This window comes from Crassostrea angulata, chromosome 3 (assembly GCF_025612915.1).
Source record: "Crassostrea angulata isolate pt1a10 chromosome 3, ASM2561291v2, whole genome shotgun sequence".
NCBI classification, from domain to species: domain Eukaryota; kingdom Metazoa; phylum Mollusca; class Bivalvia; order Ostreida; family Ostreidae; genus Magallana; species Magallana angulata.
This window is the reverse complement of record NC_069113.1, coordinates 16,170,001-16,189,085: the sequence shown is the minus strand read 5'-3', so window position 1 is coordinate 16,189,085 and position 19,085 is coordinate 16,170,001. Positions and strand designations below refer to the sequence as shown.

Below are 19,085 nucleotides of genomic sequence, written 5' to 3'. Positions count from 1 at the left end.
TAATTTAACCCCCTCTTTACAATCAACAAGATCATTAATTTTACCCCCCCCCCCCCCCCCCCATAAAACTTACAGAAGATGGGGGAATAAGATACCTCAAATGTCCATTTGGTTTAGTCGTAAAATACAAATTCAAATTATTTTTTCTCCAATTAAATATATTTGATAATGTTATAATACAAATTTACAAAAGGATACTTTCTTATTTAAATATTTTCACAAACGACAGGAAACCCACAATCTAAAAAGTCTAGTTTTACAAGAGTGCATTGTTTAAATGACCTGTATTATTTTTCTAAAACGATCAACTGTTGGGATACAAAATGATATTTTAAAGTTGGCCATCTCTCCCTGTTTTTTGGAGATTAAAATCGGTTTGATTTCAATAAGACCTTATGTAGACTATAACAAACATATGGAACTCAGGCCTTCTCTACAGAGGAAAAGGCAACGAAGATCTAAAAATGGACACTATTTAGAGGTTTTGATACGCATACGCCAGTTTAAATCAACTAATTCCAAGTATTTAACATATTTAAGGGTTACAAATCTATGTTAATGTTAAAAGGGCATGGTCATGATTTTGGTCAAATTCTATTTTTCTGTTTTTATTATTTACAATGTTTATGGAATGCATTTCAAATAATCAAATAAAATTTGAAAATCAGTTATTGAGTTATTAGCAAGAAACAGTGCTCACAATTCTTTGTCACATAAACATGGCTCGTGCCCTGTTTTTGTTTACATACTTCAACATTCAAAATGTAAACAAAAGCTTTGTTTCTTTAGCAAAGAACTATAAGCTCTGTAACTCGCTTATAACTCAACGAATGTCTCTCAAACTTTAGTTGCCTATTAAAAATATCTTCCTGAAGCATTGTAAACATAAAAATCAAAAATAATTTTTGACCAAAATCCTAACCATGCCCCTTTAGATATACATTGTTTTGAATGTTTAAAAACAATACTAAGATTTGTTGATATTTTAATTTTACAGTACCTTATCTGTCCTTAAATAGACATTTCACACACTTTATTCACCCATCCTATTCACCCATGCAAGCTATGCACTATAAGTTAGCTATTAAGGTTTAAGCTTGCACATTTTTATGAACGCAAAAAAGGAGAAAAAGCCCACCTCCCGAAACAGTAAATGCATGTACTTAAATAAAGATCATGTGTTAAAAAATAAAGGTAAAAAATAAACAAAATAACAACATATATCACAGAACAACATAAATCCTTTGAATGTAATGTACTGATAAACATGTTTTAATATAGTTGCAATGTTGATTTGTGCATATACAAAGGATTACAAGTAACAAATGCACGTGGAACGTGAAAGGATGCTGTCACAGTCAATGTTTATTACGATTTTAAAGATATGCGAGGAAACATTCCTACCGAGTGGAAAAATATATACCCTCTGTTCTCCAGACCGGGACCATGTAGTGTTTCGGGGTCTACAGTCGGATCTGTTGTATGGAGTGCGGGTATGTATCACAAAGACACAGTCCTTCACTGTTAGATGCCATGGAGGGACCATTGTATACAGGGAAATATTCGTCCCCGTTTTATTTTAGCCCTCGTTGCCAGTGGGCAAATTCCCATGTCTCAAAATTATCTCTACTTAACTTTGTTTCGGTGAATTTAATTTAAGACAGGACAAAACCGTTTGCAAGTGTAGATGGGCGAAAATTACACGGGGCGAAAATAATCTTGTATACAGTATTAATCAAATCAAATAAAATAATTTGGACTTCATCTTAAAAAAATTACAATATTGCGGTCTCATTTGAAAATTATATTAAAAGTTCCAGAACTTGGACATATACTTTTGTTCTTTTACAGTTATAAATAATATACAACTTAAACAACAAATAATTAAATTTACGCTTTATTCAAAAATGCTTTTTATTCGCTGCAAAATTCCAAATTATGTAAACTGTTTGTTGTTATTAAATTATCAAAATGTCCAACTGAACAGGTCATCGGACTCAATAAATCTGAGAAATTACCATCAGAAAGAAGTTGGCAATTGGTTGACTTCCAAATGTTCACCTTAGAGGAACCAACAGGTAATGGTTTCAGACTTCGCTTTGCTTTGCAATATGCACATATTAAAGATGTGTGTACAGTTGATAAAATAAAAGTGTTAAAAGATAAGAATCTATTAGTAGAATAAATAACTTTAAAACTCTTTTGTAGAAATTGATAACTCAACATCGTCAACCAAAAAACCAAATGGTATGTAATATTGCATAATTTTTCTTCACATTTTTATAAAATATGAATCTAATAGTCACTAACAATAATAAAACCCTATTATACACCTTCTTCTACGACAACTCCAGGCAACATGTTGCTTTTTTTATATTAAATTTTACTAGTGTATTGCATGGGGAAATATAAATTTCGTGCATATACAATTCATACAACAGTATTCAGTAGCTGCAAACGGAGCGGTACCATTAAGTCATATATGATCTTGTTATTGTAAATGAAATACTGACCCAATTCGTGAGCAAACACCGATATTTTCTGAGCACATTTGCAGTCTGATCTTGACCCTGTCCTTGCTCTCAGCCAGACCCGTGTCAGGCGTGATAAATTCAAATGTTATAGAAACCAATGCCATGCAAGAAACCTGGCCGTATTTTGTTTTACTATGGATATCCGAAGAACACAAAGCAGCACATCTGCGAATTTTCAGTGCAATTTATTTTGTCATTTGTACATTGATAGTAAATTTTGTATGTTCTTATAAATGGTAATATTAAAAACCTTGTGCGTATGAAAAACAACAACAAAATGAACAAAAACCCAATGCACATGTAAATTAGACAGTCCACATAGATGTTATTTAATTTTGAATCGCACAATTAAATCCAAAGTTTTTTAACGATTTATATGACGACTATTCTATATCTTACAGAGAAAACAAGATATATCCATTGAAAATTAGAATTCAAAATGAAAATATATATTTATTAGAAATGATTTAAAACCATCGTTTTACATAAAGAAATATTTACGACAAATTGAACATTGGATTTCATCAGTGAAAAATATAACGTGTCTCATGAATCATTGATATTTTTTACAGAAAACAGAAACGAGATTCTAGCCATTGTGGCTGGCGTTTTTTCCATAGTCTTGCTTGTTGTTCTCCTCCTATTGGGTGGGTCAGTGAGGAGACAACACAAGAGAAAGTTGTCATCTCTCGACAACCGACTGTTGTTTGGCGAAGCAAACCCAGATAATCCGTACAACCAAATAGAGAGGGCGATGCTCACTGCGTATGTATCCCCAAATGTTTCCATTCGCCGACATTTCTGTGTAGTTATACGATGTATTAGATGGAAAACCCGCGCTTCTTACTAGCAATTCTTTAATTATATTATTATACAGTAATATATCAATAACACGAAATTTGTTGTCCAAATTTTTACATTAATCATCTCTTTTTTTACTACTGTAAAAATGTGGGTTTCAAAAATTTATCCAAAAAATGTGACGATCGAGAATATTAATTCTTTAATGTTGAGCACTTTAAAAATATAAGATAAAACAGTAAACACTTTTAAATGTGCATTTTTTATCTTTTATTTTGGTTTTGAATTTTAAATTAAGATAGATTACTAATAATTAGATGCTTTTACTTCTATACTATATTGGATATCATATTTCATTACTAGTATTTCTCTCCCAAGCACATGGAAGCTGAGTTATTATACAACTTATTTGACTGCAAAATTTGTATTTATTCCTGGTAACTAGTAGAGGTTGCTTTTTAACTATCAGTGGAAGAACTTGTTTACCAATACGTTCTCATATATAATTAACTTAATTTTCTGTTGATAAGTATTAAATGTATCTATGATAGTGGATGTAAAACAATAAAGAACAAAAAAAATAATAAACTCTGGCTTATCATTGGATCTCTTATGTTGTAGAAAAAACAAAAACAGTAAGTTACATCTTGAAAGCTATATGCCAAGAGAATCAGAGACAATTAGTTATAATGCTATTTTATTTTCTTTGCAGTACTACCCTAACAGTTGTTGCAGACAAGTGGGAAATTCCCCATAGCTGTGTGCGGATTGGACGAGTTTTGGGTAGTGGAGCCTTTGGGTATGTTGTAAAAGGCCGTATCAACAGAAGCATACTGAAGCATCGAGGTATCAAGGAGCCTGTCGATGCAGATCAAAAGAACATCTACGTCTCTGTGGCGGTCAAACTGATACAAGGTAAATCTATTTTATTGAAGATTTTCCTCAGGTAGTGGCATTGACATGTGGACCAGCTGGGAAGCATCATCTTCCTCTGTGCTTTTACATCCAATCCAGAGGGTGTCCCTGGAATCACACATGATGGCAAAGGGGCGAAAGATGTCGTTTGTTTTCCCAATTTCAAGCAAACCCACGAAACCACCGTTCTTTGTCAAAAGATGAATCCTGTTAAAAAATTCGTCTGATATTATAATGTTGCCTTTACTGTCGTGTGTGACGGAACTGAGATCACATTTGGGTGAATTCGTTGTTTTCTGTCCATTGTACTCGAATTTTTTCCCTCCATTTTTGTCAAAAACCATTAGCCTGCTTTCGTGGTGATCGACGACGTCTACAACGCATAAATCTCCGTTTATATTTTCAATGACGCTTTGAGGCATTGTGAAATATCTTTTTCCGTCGGTATCTCTTTCAATAACCAGCGCTCTTTCTCGATCTGCTGCATACTTTGTGACTTGACGAAAACTCGATTTGCCTACTGAAAACCCATACTGATCCACTAAACACACGAAAATTTCATCCTTTTCGTTCACGTATAAGCCTAGAGGTAGAAGGTGATAAGTGTCAATGTACAGTGACGGTTCATACATACTGTTCATTGTATTAATTGTTGTAATCATAGGTTGACCTGCGCAGGAAATTATGAGATTCCCAGATGACAATGCTGATATGTTTATGGGTTGAAATTCTATCAACCTATGTCGTTCTGTTTTGCGTAGATACCCATCAATTTCCTCTAGTTTATAAATTCTATCGGTCTTTGAATAACCTATCCAAACCTCCGAATCACTCACTTTGCATATGGCTTCAATCTTGCTTAAACGGATTTGGAATTTTGACAGTATGGTGGGTTCAGGAAGTAAGAATCCCTCAAAATCGGAGGACAAACTTGTATTTTCATCAAATTCTAAACACCCTAGAAGAGTTCCCTTTGTTTCCTCAGATAATACAAGATGACGAAATTTAACAGAGCGTTTTTCTTCATTTGATGCTGCGTCGACTTCCTTTTGAAGGCTCGACTCCATTTTATCTTTTGTTTCCTTACTGGTTTTTTCTTCAAGTTCTGTAAGCAACGACCGAATAGTTTCCTTTCTTTTTATACATCTTGTGATCAGATCATCTACGTTAGACATGTCAATGTTTTCCTCTGTATTTATCCCTTCTTCTAATATCCTCTTTTCGTCCGCCAGTCGTTTTTTGGCATCTTTAAACTGATCGGTGACGTTTTTACGTAAGTTTGAAAACTCCATTTTCCTCGACGATTTAGCCTCATTGAGTTCGGCAATCTTTCTTTCAAGGCGTTTATGAGCTTTTTCGGCGAGCTCTTTGCTCTTATCCGTGTTTTTAACATGGTTTTCATCAACATCTCCAAGACACCGGAAAGATTCAGAATGATTTTTGTGATCATCAGATACAGCACATTCTCCACAAATGTGGATTTTACAGGTTCCACAAAGCAACACGGCTGGCCTTTTGTCTTGATGGATTTTTCCTTTGCACTCGTAAATACGTGCTTTGGATGCCATACTTTTAAACTTTACATTCTATCTTTGCTCAGTAGAACTACCTTTCTGAAATTGATCGTTTTCATTCGTAGTTATCAGTAGACCACATAAAGATCGATATTACTAATTCACGGTATAACCCGTATGTAAATACAAAGGTCCACCATTTTTAAATGCCGTTACAATTGTGTACATTAAGCTTCAATAGTTTAATTAAATTTTGTTTTTTACGTTTAAACGATTGTTTATGTAGATAATCAAAATAAGATTAACAAAAGTTAATATCCATTCCTAATTTGAGTTACATATGAAAAATTCAAAAATAGATTTAATTTTTACTCAGGTATTTATAAAACATATTTCAAAGATATGTAATACCGGTACTTGATCATTTTTGTGTGTGTTTTTGGAGAATGAGAGAGAAAGAGAGAGAGAGAGAGAACAAAAAATATGTCAATAAATACCTTGTATGCATAAGATCTAAATTTTGGTTTTTTGTCCTGTCTGATTGTCCGCTTATCCTTATTTTAGTCTGTTAGAAACACTTAAGTTTTATCAATATCAAAACAGGTCTAGATTAGTAGTTGTTGGAGAACAAAAACTATTAGATACGGGTAGTTAATCGTCTGGTAAAACTGCATTGTTTGAAATGCAGAAGCTTATACGTCAGATACATGTACGTCCAAAAATGTTTTCTAGTATTCATGAGACTAATTGTTAAAATCGGAGTTGATGCAAGGAATGTAATTGTTGTAAACACACACACTGTCAGATAAATATAGATTAATAGTTTAATGTAAAATCATCGCAAAAAGTAAATTTTATAGAAGTTTTTCAGCACAGAAAAACACTATCTTGTGTCAAGAAATACATGTATTGCTATATGTAACTGAAATTGAAAAGAAAATTAAAAACATTTTTTAGATTTATCCCATTCCATACAAAATAACAGAACTGTTTAATCGTTCTCAGAGTAATTATCATTTTAAAATCAGGATCGTTGTGCACCAATCACAGATTACTACCCACCACTACTTAGTGTAAAACATTGAAATAACATGGTGGACTAGAGGACATATACAATTTTACAAATTATTACCAATTATCTACGTACTTTCGTATTTTATTCTAAGAACGTGTGATAAAGAATTTTCATTTCTGGTCATTTTACAGTCAAGCCATAAGTAGCCACTAGAATCAATCGCGAGTGCAAACGGGAAGTAGATTCCATCCGCTACCGTCATAAGAAACTGGATGAAATGTCCGTCTGGTGAGAGAACGTGAATCCTGTGGTAAACAAAGTCAGTCAGGAAAAGTCTTCCAGCACTGTCATTGCGAACCAACCCAAAGTCGCAGGGTTTGGCGCCACTCATTTTATCTTTCCCGTCGTAGACGAAGCGCTGATCAAACTTTTTGTCAAACACCATCAGTCTCACTTTTCCCCCGCCTTGCATGTCCACAACACATAGGTCTTCATTAACATTTTCTATGACGCTATGTGGGTAACTAAATAGCTTTTTACCCTTGGCATTGAACTCTAATCGAGCCTTTTCCTCTCCTTCTGTCGTCATTTTTATGATTCGCACCGGAGTCTTTGGATGCCGATGAGCATGGATCTTTCCAGCAAGTGATACGTATAAATCACCGGATTTACAAACGAACATTCCTTGAGGACACATTGGTTTCATTTCTAGAGTGGAAATAATGTTTCCTTCTTTGTCTATCCGCGTTATTTTTTTCCCTTCTTCATACGATATCATAAGGTCACCGTTTAGCAAGAGAACAATATCCGTTACCTTGTGATCGAAAACAGAAGTGTTTGATATTTCATCATTTTCTAGTTCTATTTGAAATAAAGAGTTAGCAGTCACATCACCAAACCAGCATCTATATTCATTTACAGGACATATGGCGTTTATCCAGAGTAACTTTGTGGGAAAATTTGATATAATAATTGGTTTTAGTCTAGGAACTTTTGGTCTAGCTTCTCTTGCATTCTTTTCATTGTCTTTCGGTATTCTATTTACACCAAGAAAACTCGAACCTTTGCTGTTTTGTGAAGAAAATGTCACGCCATTCAAATTCTTTCTTGGAATTTGTTCAAATATATTCGAAGGTAATTGGTCATTAACTGTACTGATGGCAGGTTGATATGTCTGATTACTATCTCTTTGGTTGTTGTCTCCAAACAAAAGTTTTATTGGAGATTGAACAATTTCCGAAGCTTTCTCTGGAGACACATGTGCATCCCGTTGCATTTTAAAAGAATCTCCATTCGCATTTAATCCTGGCCAAATCTCTTGATCGACAAAAGGATCTTTAAATTCAGCTACACGCCTTCTTTCCCTGTGCGACATATCGGCTAGAATTCCATTGTCCAGGGGATCATCTACCGTCACTGGACTGCCGCTTGAAGATGAGCCATCTCTGCCGTCAAGCTTTATATTGGACACTTGCGGAATCAAATTTTCAGACGGTTTTAATTTCTTATCCCCTTCATCTATACTTAACGATCGACGACCTTTTATTATTCTTCCTGAGTGTGCCTTCCTGGACTTTCCTTCAGTTGGAACCACTTTCTTCCCTATTGATAATTCTACCTCATTCTGGAGACGTTCAATTGTTTCTTGATCTTTCTCCTTATCCTTTGAGATCACTATTTCCACAGCACCTTGTATTTTTAGGATTTTGTGGTTGCCATATCGTTTGGATCTTTGATGTATTGCTTTACAGCGGTCACAAGTAATTTTATCGCAAGCGACACACATCCATTCCACCTTGTTGGTACTGGAACAAAAGTCACAGGTTGTAACTTTTTTAGGCTTGCCTGTGTACGACAACATTGTCACACTTCGACACAACGCCGATTTTTATCACTTGTTATACAGCACAAAAGACCCAAGATTCCAATCATATCAAAAAGTAAACAAGGTATTTGCACGAAATCTTTCTGTGTTTTAACTGCTGAGCGACTACAAAACGTAGACACAATGAGTTTTAAGTTCATTTGCGGTGTTCCAAGTGTCTGTGACCTGAACTTGAATTGACGAATTCCCAAATACAAAAGACGGGGTATTTATAGCCAATTAACCTAATAATCCTGTATTTAAATCAAAAGTCGTCGTCTTAGTTTGTTGAACACATGCGTCTGCATTTGTCCACAGCAATGTAAAACAACCTTAGTGCAAACACCAAGACGCTCTTCAACATATATTTTGATAATTTACACGTAGAGTTTTCGGTTTTTCTTATTGCAGTTTATAAACACACCTAAACATATTTGAATACTTTATACAAAATCAATTTAGACATGGTTGGATGTTTACCTTAAGCTTTAAAAGTGTATTTAAATGAGATATCGATGTATATACTGTAGATACGGGAGTCAACTTGGAAATTTTATTCAACCGTTTGATAGGGTTTAACTTCTTTTCATAAACTCCGCTCAATGCAGATCTAGGCGACAAGAGAGGTTTAAAACTGCATAGGTACAAATACTCAAATAGGAAATGCAATCCTGTACATGAAGTAAAGAGGGGTTAAGTTTTCTAAAAAAGAATCAAGCATTCGCACGAACTTGCTGTATTTTCTTATTTCGCGTCGTTTATCATCATTGACAGCTTATATAAAATTTTAGCTATTATGGTGTCCAAAAAATAAATGAAAAATAGGATTTCTAGAAACAAAACTAAACGCAATATCTTTTATTGATCAGATCCTAAAACTAAGACAGTATGAGAGCTTTTGACATAAGTTTAACAATTCTTGGCGTTTTAGTCTACAATTTGTATGAGTCTCTTTTGTGTTTTCCTGGTTTCAATCGCACTAAGAGAGACAACCTCAAAATTAGAATTTATATAATCAATGGTTATTCAAACTGCAATCCCATTCAATGATAAAGTAGTCGAAGAGTTTGCATATCTATGTAGAATTTAAGTTAGAAGACCACTCGCTTTAAGTAATGGAAACATTAGTTAGTAAAGATATCATTTAATTATTTACTTCTTTAAGAACACGAATGTCAAATATATACAAGAGCTATATAACATATATCTGTGTATCGCTTTTAACGCAAACCCGACTTTTTTAAAATTACTAATGTCAAGATTGAATGGCATATTATAACTAAATGTGTAAACATGGGGGGGGGGTGACTGTAAGGAAGTAGTATTCATCAAATTAGAGATGGAGTGTAGGGAATACTAAGTGTCCATTTAAGGTGTGATTTATCGAGTCTGTGAGTTGTAGGAGAGAAGAGGCACTAATGTTAGCCCAGGTGTTTACCATCAGTAGCTGATGGATGGTCCCTGGTGGTTTACAGTTATAGCCGTGTCATTGCCATTAATATGTTAATAACCATTTCCATCAAATTGATGGAATTTACACCCCAACAAGTTTCCGTCGATTAATGCATTACATCATCTAAAGTTTAGCCTGACCTCTGAAAGACGACAAGGTTAACTCATTTCTGCTATGGAAATGTTAAAAAAATTGTATATACATGTAATTTGAAATCTCTAATACTTACTCAAAAGCATTGAAATTTTCCACTGAAATTAAAACTATACTTTTTGTGAGAACCGTTTCAAAATTTGTTTTATACATATCCTTTTCAATTGAAATACCATATGGTTCAAGGAAAACACTTAATAAAATTACGTTAGACTATCCACTCAAAATGAAAATTGATATTTTAGATTATGACTAGAGTTAGGGTTAGCGTTAGAGTATGGATTTGGGGTTAGGGTTAGGATTAAATGATTTTGAATGAACATTATTATCAAAAATATGATGACTATCAAGGAGAGCATATAAAGTTGCTTTTCACGAATAGTACTCTACAGATGTGAAGAAAATGACTATATTACTTTTTCATTTTTGAATAGAAAAGGGAGATGGATACACTTACTTTTTGTTTGTTTGTGTAAATGGATCATAACTACACCTAAAGCTCCTCACTAAACTTTATTTAAAAATGATGTCAGATGTTGCCAAAAAATGGTAGGATGGTTTTTCAACCAAAAACAAGGTTTAATTTTTATAATTCTTTTGCAGTTTCGCTGCGACAATAGTATAATTTGGTTTGTCGAACCAAAAATAAGGTTTAATTTTTATAATCCTTTTGCAGTTTTGCTTCGACAATAATATAATTTAACTGCTGTTGCAAAGACTGAATTAATAATTTAAATTAATGTGATAGATATGAAATAATCATAGACAAAATATTGGTTAAAGAGCTCAAAAGCACATTATAAACAACAACTTTAGGATATCATAAATTTATTCATAAAATCGTAACAGTTTTATTTTGACAAATTAATTTCTTATCTCAAGTTATCATTTACAAATTGATTCATTTAGAATCAAAAGACGTATTTCCGATTAATACGTATTGGACTATCTCATTTTATTTATTACAATATTGATTTATTAAGTGTCATTTAAAACCATACTTTTATTAATTTTCAGAATATTTTCAACCAAAAATGTTTAATTCTTGAATATCTTTTTTTGGCTTTAAAATCCATGTTTATTTTTTGTTTTGTTTTTTTTTTTAAACAGAGGATGCCTCAGAAACCAATAAGGAGGATTTCTTGCGAGAAATCCGGTTAATGAAGGGGATCGGATACCACAGGAACGTTATAAGTATGCTTGGCTGTTGTACGCTTCGCGACCCGATCTGTCTGATAGTGGAGCATGCTTCGAGAGGGGATCTCTTGTCCTATCTCAGAAACATCCGAAAAAATCTGCAACAGGTACCTTTCACATTTATATAACAGTTATACGTTCACAGTTTAAGGCCATTGCACTGATCATTTAAACATTATATGTATTGACTATAGTAAGAGCTCTTTTTCTGACATATTTTTAATTTTAGGCATTAAGAATATGCATTTTGAAGTAGTCATAATGCATGTTTTCATTATGAAAGTATGTCAGAAGGACAGTGCGAGTAAAATTTTTAGATTATTTCCGTCAAATTTGGGTTTTAAATAACTTTATTTATTTAATTTGGGCGTGTATAGGGTCGTATAGTGTTCTTAGAATAACCCTGTTTTGTGATTGGTAAATGAAGAACCCATAGGGAACAAGTACGGCAAAAAGTTGTTACTTGTGAAAGCCATAAATATCGACTAGCTATTATACAGTACCGTAATATTTTTTTAAAGAATGGTATTCGTTAATTGGAAAGTCATACTAAAAGCTATATAAATCATTTCATGAAATTGGATATTTGAATACCATTAGGAACGGTGAAATCATTTCCATCAATTTTTGTGAATTCATTTTCATTAATTTCACTCACCGAGGAATAAACCTTTGCTTAATTGAGGATCAAATCAGAATATATCACATCTAAAAACTTTGATAATTTTAAAAAATAATTCAACTTAGATTGTAAAGGTCAAAATATATAAAATTTTGTTAGTAAAAATTGTAATGGTGTCACTGTGTCAATAAGGCATTCTGAGACCTCATAAAATTAGTAGGATATTTCAATTATAGTAGATATATACGTACACACAAACTGTTTTGTATTTCCTTGTTCTTATTCTACGACATCCTTGAACACCTGTTCTAGTTGTCTTTGAATGTCATTATACTTTGACGAGTATAATCTGTTTGATTATGTCAGAAACATCTGGCACTCTATGTAAATAAGAAAAAGAGAGAAGCCTTGAACAGCTAATGTGTCATTAATTAAAACGCAATATTCTTATATTATTGTTTAATTTTGTCATTTGTTATTTTTCTATGAATTTTGCCAGCACATCAACGCAGAATATGTTAATCAAGACAGTGAAACGGTGGGTCCGCAGGAATTGTTGTCGTTTTCTCGACAGATTTCTACCGGAATGGTAAGTCTTCCAGTTTTCTTTCACATGTATCAGCAATATAGCTTACTTTTCACAAACCCATCGTTTATTTTATTTCTTTTTTTCTTTTTTTTTTTTTAGAAAAGTCGCTTTGTCATTATGTTTATCTGTCATTTTTACCTACCGTACATTTCAAAGTAAACGTAGTGGAAAACTATCGAGGAATTAATTCAGTGGGTTTTTTCCCTATTATTTGACTGATAGAAATATGTTTATTGTGTAACTCGCCTTAAAAACACATTCTCCAAAATTAATTCCCTGTCATGTACTAAATTCACCTTTAGAGCAGAGAAGTATAATTATATAGTATTTAATAGTGCTTTCTGTTATGAAATAAAAGTATAATCTCATTGAATGACTTTTTGCCACCACTATATATTGTGACACAAAAAGAATTTATTGTTATTTTCTTCATTCTTTACTGATAATCGATGATTAACAGTTTATCAGTATTGGGATTTTTTTTCTATGTTTGAAATATACATTTCATTTTTCTGTCAGTTTTTCGTAGTGAAGCATTTCTTTTAGAGTTACCGTTCTTTGACCTCTTACATACATATATTTTAAAAAAATCCCGTCGTCTCAAGTTATCTCAAGCCTAAAATGTTTTAAAAACTCTGTCACCTTCAGTTAGTAATAAGCATGATGTGATCATTGCATTTGATAAAAGTCACGCCGTTTTAACATAAATAATGGAATGATGTAAAGGGTTCGAATATTTACTGATTCATATTTTTGGTTTTGTTCTAACTCAAAAGAAAGACAAAAAAATCTATCAATTAGTGATTCATCTTGTGACAGTTAATGTCAAAGTTTTGCGGGGGCCGTCCATTATAGGAAGTTATTCAAACCTTTCTTCAAGAATTGGAAGGATTATTATTGTCATTGAGATAAAAATTCTTGGTTTTCATTGATTTTTTTAAAGTTATGACGAAGGATATATAATATATGCAACGCATTGTTTACGATAGTGGCATGCGTACGTATGTTGGTTATCACACTAAATGGAATGACATCACATAAGTTGAAACAACATGTGCTGATGTTGGTACATGCCTAGTATGCATGACGCTAAATATTACAAATTTTAAAAAATGAGAATTTTTTAAAATTCAAATGATTAATATAAACTTCATTTACATCAAATAAAAATTTTAAAAAAAGTAAGATAAATTGGTAAGTTTACATATATACATAATATTTTAAATTATTTTAACAGAAATGCCTAAATAATTCTTTTTATCTAAATCATGAACTTTCGTTATGAGGTGTTGATAATATCTTAAGCATAGCTCACAGTCTGCGTGTATTCTTGCGCTATCTTATGACTTGTTTAATTGAGATTTATTTAACACATTAACATATTTCTCAAATAAATGAATTTTTTAATTCAACATACTGATTTGAAATGGGTAGAGAATTTGTAAGCGGCATTGTGTTAACGGAACAAAATGACATAATTCAGGTAGGTGCAGCTTCTTATGAAGTCTTTTCATGTGACAACATTTTTTGTTGTTAAGATTTTATACACGTTTTTAATGAGTGTTTCACCTTTAACTCGTAGCAATTGTTTAAGTACTTTGGTGCAGTTTTTATAGTTTTCTTTTTGATGAACTATAAAAAGGATATTTCCTATACTAGTATAAATATAAAAGGATAACACTTACTTTGTAGCTCATCTCAGATTTAGGTCGCGGCCTTTTAAACTCAAATTTTTCCCCAAACCAAGCAAAATATTAGTTTTTATAGTCATACACACACAAATAATAAGAATCGATGTAGGGTGCCTTTATTAATTATAGTTACATGTAAGAGTAGAAATATTGTCATAAACATGTACTTTTATTTATAATTATCTTCTATTGAAATACAATGTACAAGCAGTCAACAAAAGGTTGAGGACTTATGCTTTTAAATTATTATTGACATCGCTATAATAATGAAATTCCATTACATATGGATGGGCAAAAATTACAATAGTACACACTGTATTCATTCAGTTCAATAATTTAAAATTTTACTGATGATACACTTACAGCAAAAATTATGATAAATTTTAGGTACAGTGTATACTTACGACCTCATGCATTCCTTTTCTTGTATTGGGACTCATTTGATATATTCTCGTATTGCAATTGATAACAATAAAACTTTTTCGACCTGAAATTAAAGCTAGTGTCCTTTCCGATTTATTTCATTTTATCAAATAAAATATATAACATAACTACAAATATTTTATTTCATAAAATGAAATATATCGAAAAGGACCCTAGTATAACATTAGCTATTTGCAGTCAAAATTTAAAAGAAAAAAACTATGAAAATGCTTTAGAAAATGCATACTCTACGGACATTGTTCTATATCAGTATTTTAAATTTATTTTTATTTTTATTTTTTTGTCTACGTCACAATAGTACTTGAGTAAAAAAAAGACAACTATAAATTCTAACGATGATTTTATATGCTTAACACCATTCTTTTACGATTTATCATCATGTATGGGAACAAATAGTCTTATCTCCTACATTCCGAATATTAAATTCTAAGAATGGATTCAGTCACCTTCTAATAAAAAAAAATGTATTATGCTTTTTCTTATTTATTGCATCTAGTTTTATTTTAACGCTTACTGTTCCAGGAATCTAGTTTATACTCATATGAATTTGGTAACAATACCAACTAAATTCATTCCTATTTATATTGGCTTGATCTTAAAATATTAATATAATATGTAAAGAATATATGATAGATGATAAAGAAATATAGATATCAATTTAGCTGTATATCTATACCTTTTAAATTTTAAATATATGCATGAACCCATGAATAAGCATATAACGCAAAAGGATCTTTGCAAAAGTTATTTTGCATAAAGCCGTGTGATAACTGTATATCAAAATGAATTTGTATGCATGAAAGAACGCCATGTCCGTCCACAAATGAAAGATAATACAAAATATAGTACTAAATACAGTACAATTATTTTTAAATCATATACTACATGTGTGTGTATGTTTGTGTAAAAGTGGCCCTTACCAAGAGTGAATGGATGCGTCTACATGGTGTCAGTAGCACTTTCCATAAATAATGTAAACGTCGAGTACGGGAAATTGATTGAAATTTGTATCATTATTGTACTCATACGAATTTATCTTAAATTTCTTATAACACTTTATTTCTTAAACTCATATAATTTTTATGTTGATATTTGCGTCAAATAGAGAAAAATATTATCATCAACAAATCATAATTAATAAAAAATAAATACTTCATTTAATATGTAATTGTTTTAAGCTTATAAATAATTATAAATTTTTCTATTTCATCCAATCACGCTGAAAATAATAAAACATACACCCAAAACCTTGTAGACTAGAATATAGGAATGCACGCGAAACAAGTGTGTTGTTTGGGGTTATTCTTTAATTTTTTTGTTCTTTTATTAAATTGGTTCTTGAAACAAATATAACCAGACTCGCAAATTTTGCAAATTCCCCCAATTCCTAAAAAACTGCATGCGTGAATTATAAGTGGGGAGAGAGTAAAACAAGACAAAGAATTTGATGTTTACGCCCAGTTATTGTCTGAGAGAAAGAATTTTCATTCATAAATTCAAACACTACAGGATTTCTGTTAAAAATAGCTTAAATTACGTAGGAAAGACAGAACACGGTTGGCACATTATCAGACATAATTATTGTTTGAAGAAGATTTATTTACAATATTATTGATAATTCTGTTAACATTCCAAGGAACGGTTTTTACAAGTTAATTACTGTAGAGTTCTAGAACGTTGTAAGAGAAAATTTCTCTTCACCAAATTGAATTGGTTCAATTTATTTATAACAAATGCTAATGATGAATTGATGACACAATTTTTGTAATTTGAATTACAATTAAGGTGTGTTAAAATCTACTTGATGAATTCTTTACTATGCTTCAAAGTCATGCCTCAATTATCATAGAAAATTAATTGATTTGATATCAGATGATTAAAACAACTTTTCTTTCAATCATATGTTGAACATTAAACAACACATACAATTTGTAAAATTTCTGCTGCTAATTGTTTTTGGTTTTTTTTTTTTTTTAGTTTTTTGTGAATTGCGCTTTACGTATAATTTTGATTTTAATTTCAAATGAGTCTTTCGTCTACTTCATATATATTGATGAATTTATGCATTTGAAGGAAATGTAATATTTAATATTCTCTTCAATTTAAAGAACACAACATTTATACTGCAACAAACAATATTATCTCGGACCACACTGATGTTTCTGTAAAGACCTACAAATAAAGATTATTTGCAGCAAATATTTGATAATAACAGGGGCCCCAGTTCGGACACGTAAAAAATATACCAAAATTATGAAAGCAGGAACTCAGTTTTAATTGTGCAAATGACTGTAAGAAGGAAATATAAAAAAAGAAAAGAAAATACAGTTAATAGTTTGAGATGGGTGGTCTGTTGGTCTGAAATATGGCAATTTGCTAGAAATTCTCTGCCTTGTAGAAAAAGAAAACAATCTTTTTTATTATCTACATTTGGTTGAACGACCATGTTCCTCAGACACCGGGGTTTGTTTTGTCTAATACGTCACGATTTCTTTATTTATCGTTAACCCTTCGTGCAAGGCGAAAGTGCCAACGCACTTTTTGAGAACTGGTACTATTGAAAACGATTATAGAGTAATTTGTATGTTAAAACGTTATTCAAAGAGTGCAGTTACTACGTAAATCAGAGGTTAGGAAGACCCCGGGAACAAAAGATAAATGATTTTCCTAATTGTTATTATCAATGTAAGCTGGACAATTTTACTAATAAAACAACAGCGTTTAACATGCTTTTCGTTCCACCCACAATAAATCAGTAATTATAGTAATTGTATTTATTTTTAAGAATTAAGTAATACACTTACAGTTCAATGTCCAATTATCATAAGAAAATTCGAGCACATTCCAATATATTTTGTTCTTGCATAAATTGAAAGTACATTATATATTACGAAAGGACTATTGCTTAAAAGCAAAACACAGAGATGCCAATTATGGGATTAATTAGAATTAATATTAGTTTTAAAAATTGACCATGAGCATTTTTAAAGGAAAGAGGTTTAGCATTTATTACTCTACTTTTTTCCAAAAATTAACAAAAAAAGAGCACTAAACACATGGATGGCAGAAATGTCATCACTTTTATTGGATAACAAAATTTTGATTACGTAAACAAGTGTTTATGGTAAAATAGCACAAAAGGTTTATATAAGTGCAGTCGGACCTGGAAATAACAGCATCCGATTGCAAATGGTTTACTGTCAAAATCAAAGTCTTTCTACATAACTTTGTTTATCTTGTAGGGATAAAATTGATTATTTTGATCTTTCTTAAATCTAAAATTTTCTTTCAAAAACTAGAAATTATAATGACCTTTTCCTATCTGTTAATTGTTTTATTCAATTTTTTTCTAATTTAGAATGGTATATTTATAACTAATGGTATTTTTGGTAATGCAGAAAATATCAAAAATCAATTTCCAAAAATTTGTTTAAAAGCTAAATTTGTCGAATTTTTATTGGCGTCCATATGACAGTATATTCATATAGTGTGTGAGGCACATTTAGGCAAACAACACATCATTGCTGCATGCATATTGCTATTTACATTTGAATAATAACCTAGATAAATTTTGTGCGGTTCGTTACCCTTTACACCTTTTGAATTACGTCATTCAAAACAGTGAGAAAAAAGTAATACTATTTATGTATATTTCAGGAATTCCTATCTCAAAAGGGATTCATCCATCGAGACTTGGCTGCGAGAAACATTCTGGTGGACAAGAAAAACGTTGTGAAAATCGGTGATTTTGGTCTCACGCGCTACACATACGATAACAAGGTGTATGTCAACCGGAAGGGTGGTCGTCTGCCCCTCAAGTGGATGTCGGTCGAAGCCATCAAAGAGCTGACGTTCTCTACCGCCAGTGATGTGTGAGTATTGCTAAACTGATCACATTCACGTCGGCGCTTGTATGTGTACTGATCAAAGAGCTCCTTGCGCAATTGGGTAAAACTAAATTACACGATTGACGAGTACTTTTGAAGAGAATATAATCATGATCAAAAAGACATATAATCATACTTTTTATCGTTTATCGGTATTCGGGCAATTTAGTTTACATTTTTGGAATTTTTCTGTAATTTGTTTGATGAGCAAGAGTAGACATTTCCATCCCCAATAAAATCCTGTGAGGAAATCTTTAGCATTTAATTTCTGGTAAATAGACAAAAAATCATTAATGCAAATAAATAGAAAGTTCAATTTATATGTATGTAGATTAAATAAAAATTAAACGAATTTTATCAACATAGAAAGTCATCAACATTAATAGTCGCCCACCGACAAAATCTT

The 19,085-nt window shown here is 31.8% G+C and overlaps 2 protein-coding genes across 2 annotated transcripts in view; one reads left to right on the top strand and one right to left on the bottom strand.

Moving 5' to 3' along the window:
* The window catches only part of LOC128176456 (uncharacterized), a 51,295-nt gene that overhangs the window by 9,879 nt on the left and 22,331 nt on the right, over positions 1 to 19,085 (top strand). Inside the window, exons 15-22 of the mRNA XM_052842820.1 lie at positions 1,383 to 1,493; positions 1,988 to 2,078; positions 2,209 to 2,247; positions 3,107 to 3,299; positions 4,048 to 4,250; positions 11,360 to 11,553; positions 12,568 to 12,657; positions 18,450 to 18,664. Coding sequence (XP_052698780.1) covers positions 1,383 to 1,493; positions 1,988 to 2,078; positions 2,209 to 2,247; positions 3,107 to 3,299; positions 4,048 to 4,250; positions 11,360 to 11,553; positions 12,568 to 12,657; positions 18,450 to 18,664 — 1,136 coding nt within the window. The remainder of the gene's footprint in view (positions 1 to 1,382; positions 1,494 to 1,987; positions 2,079 to 2,208; positions 2,248 to 3,106; positions 3,300 to 4,047; positions 4,251 to 11,359; positions 11,554 to 12,567; positions 12,658 to 18,449; positions 18,665 to 19,085) is intronic.
* On the bottom strand, positions 4,244 to 6,390 carry LOC128176457 (uncharacterized). The gene is made up of 2 exons (XM_052842822.1): positions 6,262 to 6,390; positions 4,244 to 5,863 (listed from the first exon to the last, which is right to left on the bottom strand). The coding sequence occupies exon 2, from the start codon at positions 5,816 to 5,818 to the stop codon at positions 4,262 to 4,264; it is 1,557 nt and encodes a 518-aa protein (XP_052698782.1). The 5' UTR covers positions 5,819 to 5,863; positions 6,262 to 6,390; the 3' UTR covers positions 4,244 to 4,261.

What these genes read in the sequence shown, in the direction of transcription:
- LOC128176457 (XM_052842822.1), bottom strand. Translation starts at nt 5,818, where the DNA reads ATGGCATCCAAAGCACGTATTTACGAGTGCAAAGGAAAAATCCATCAA.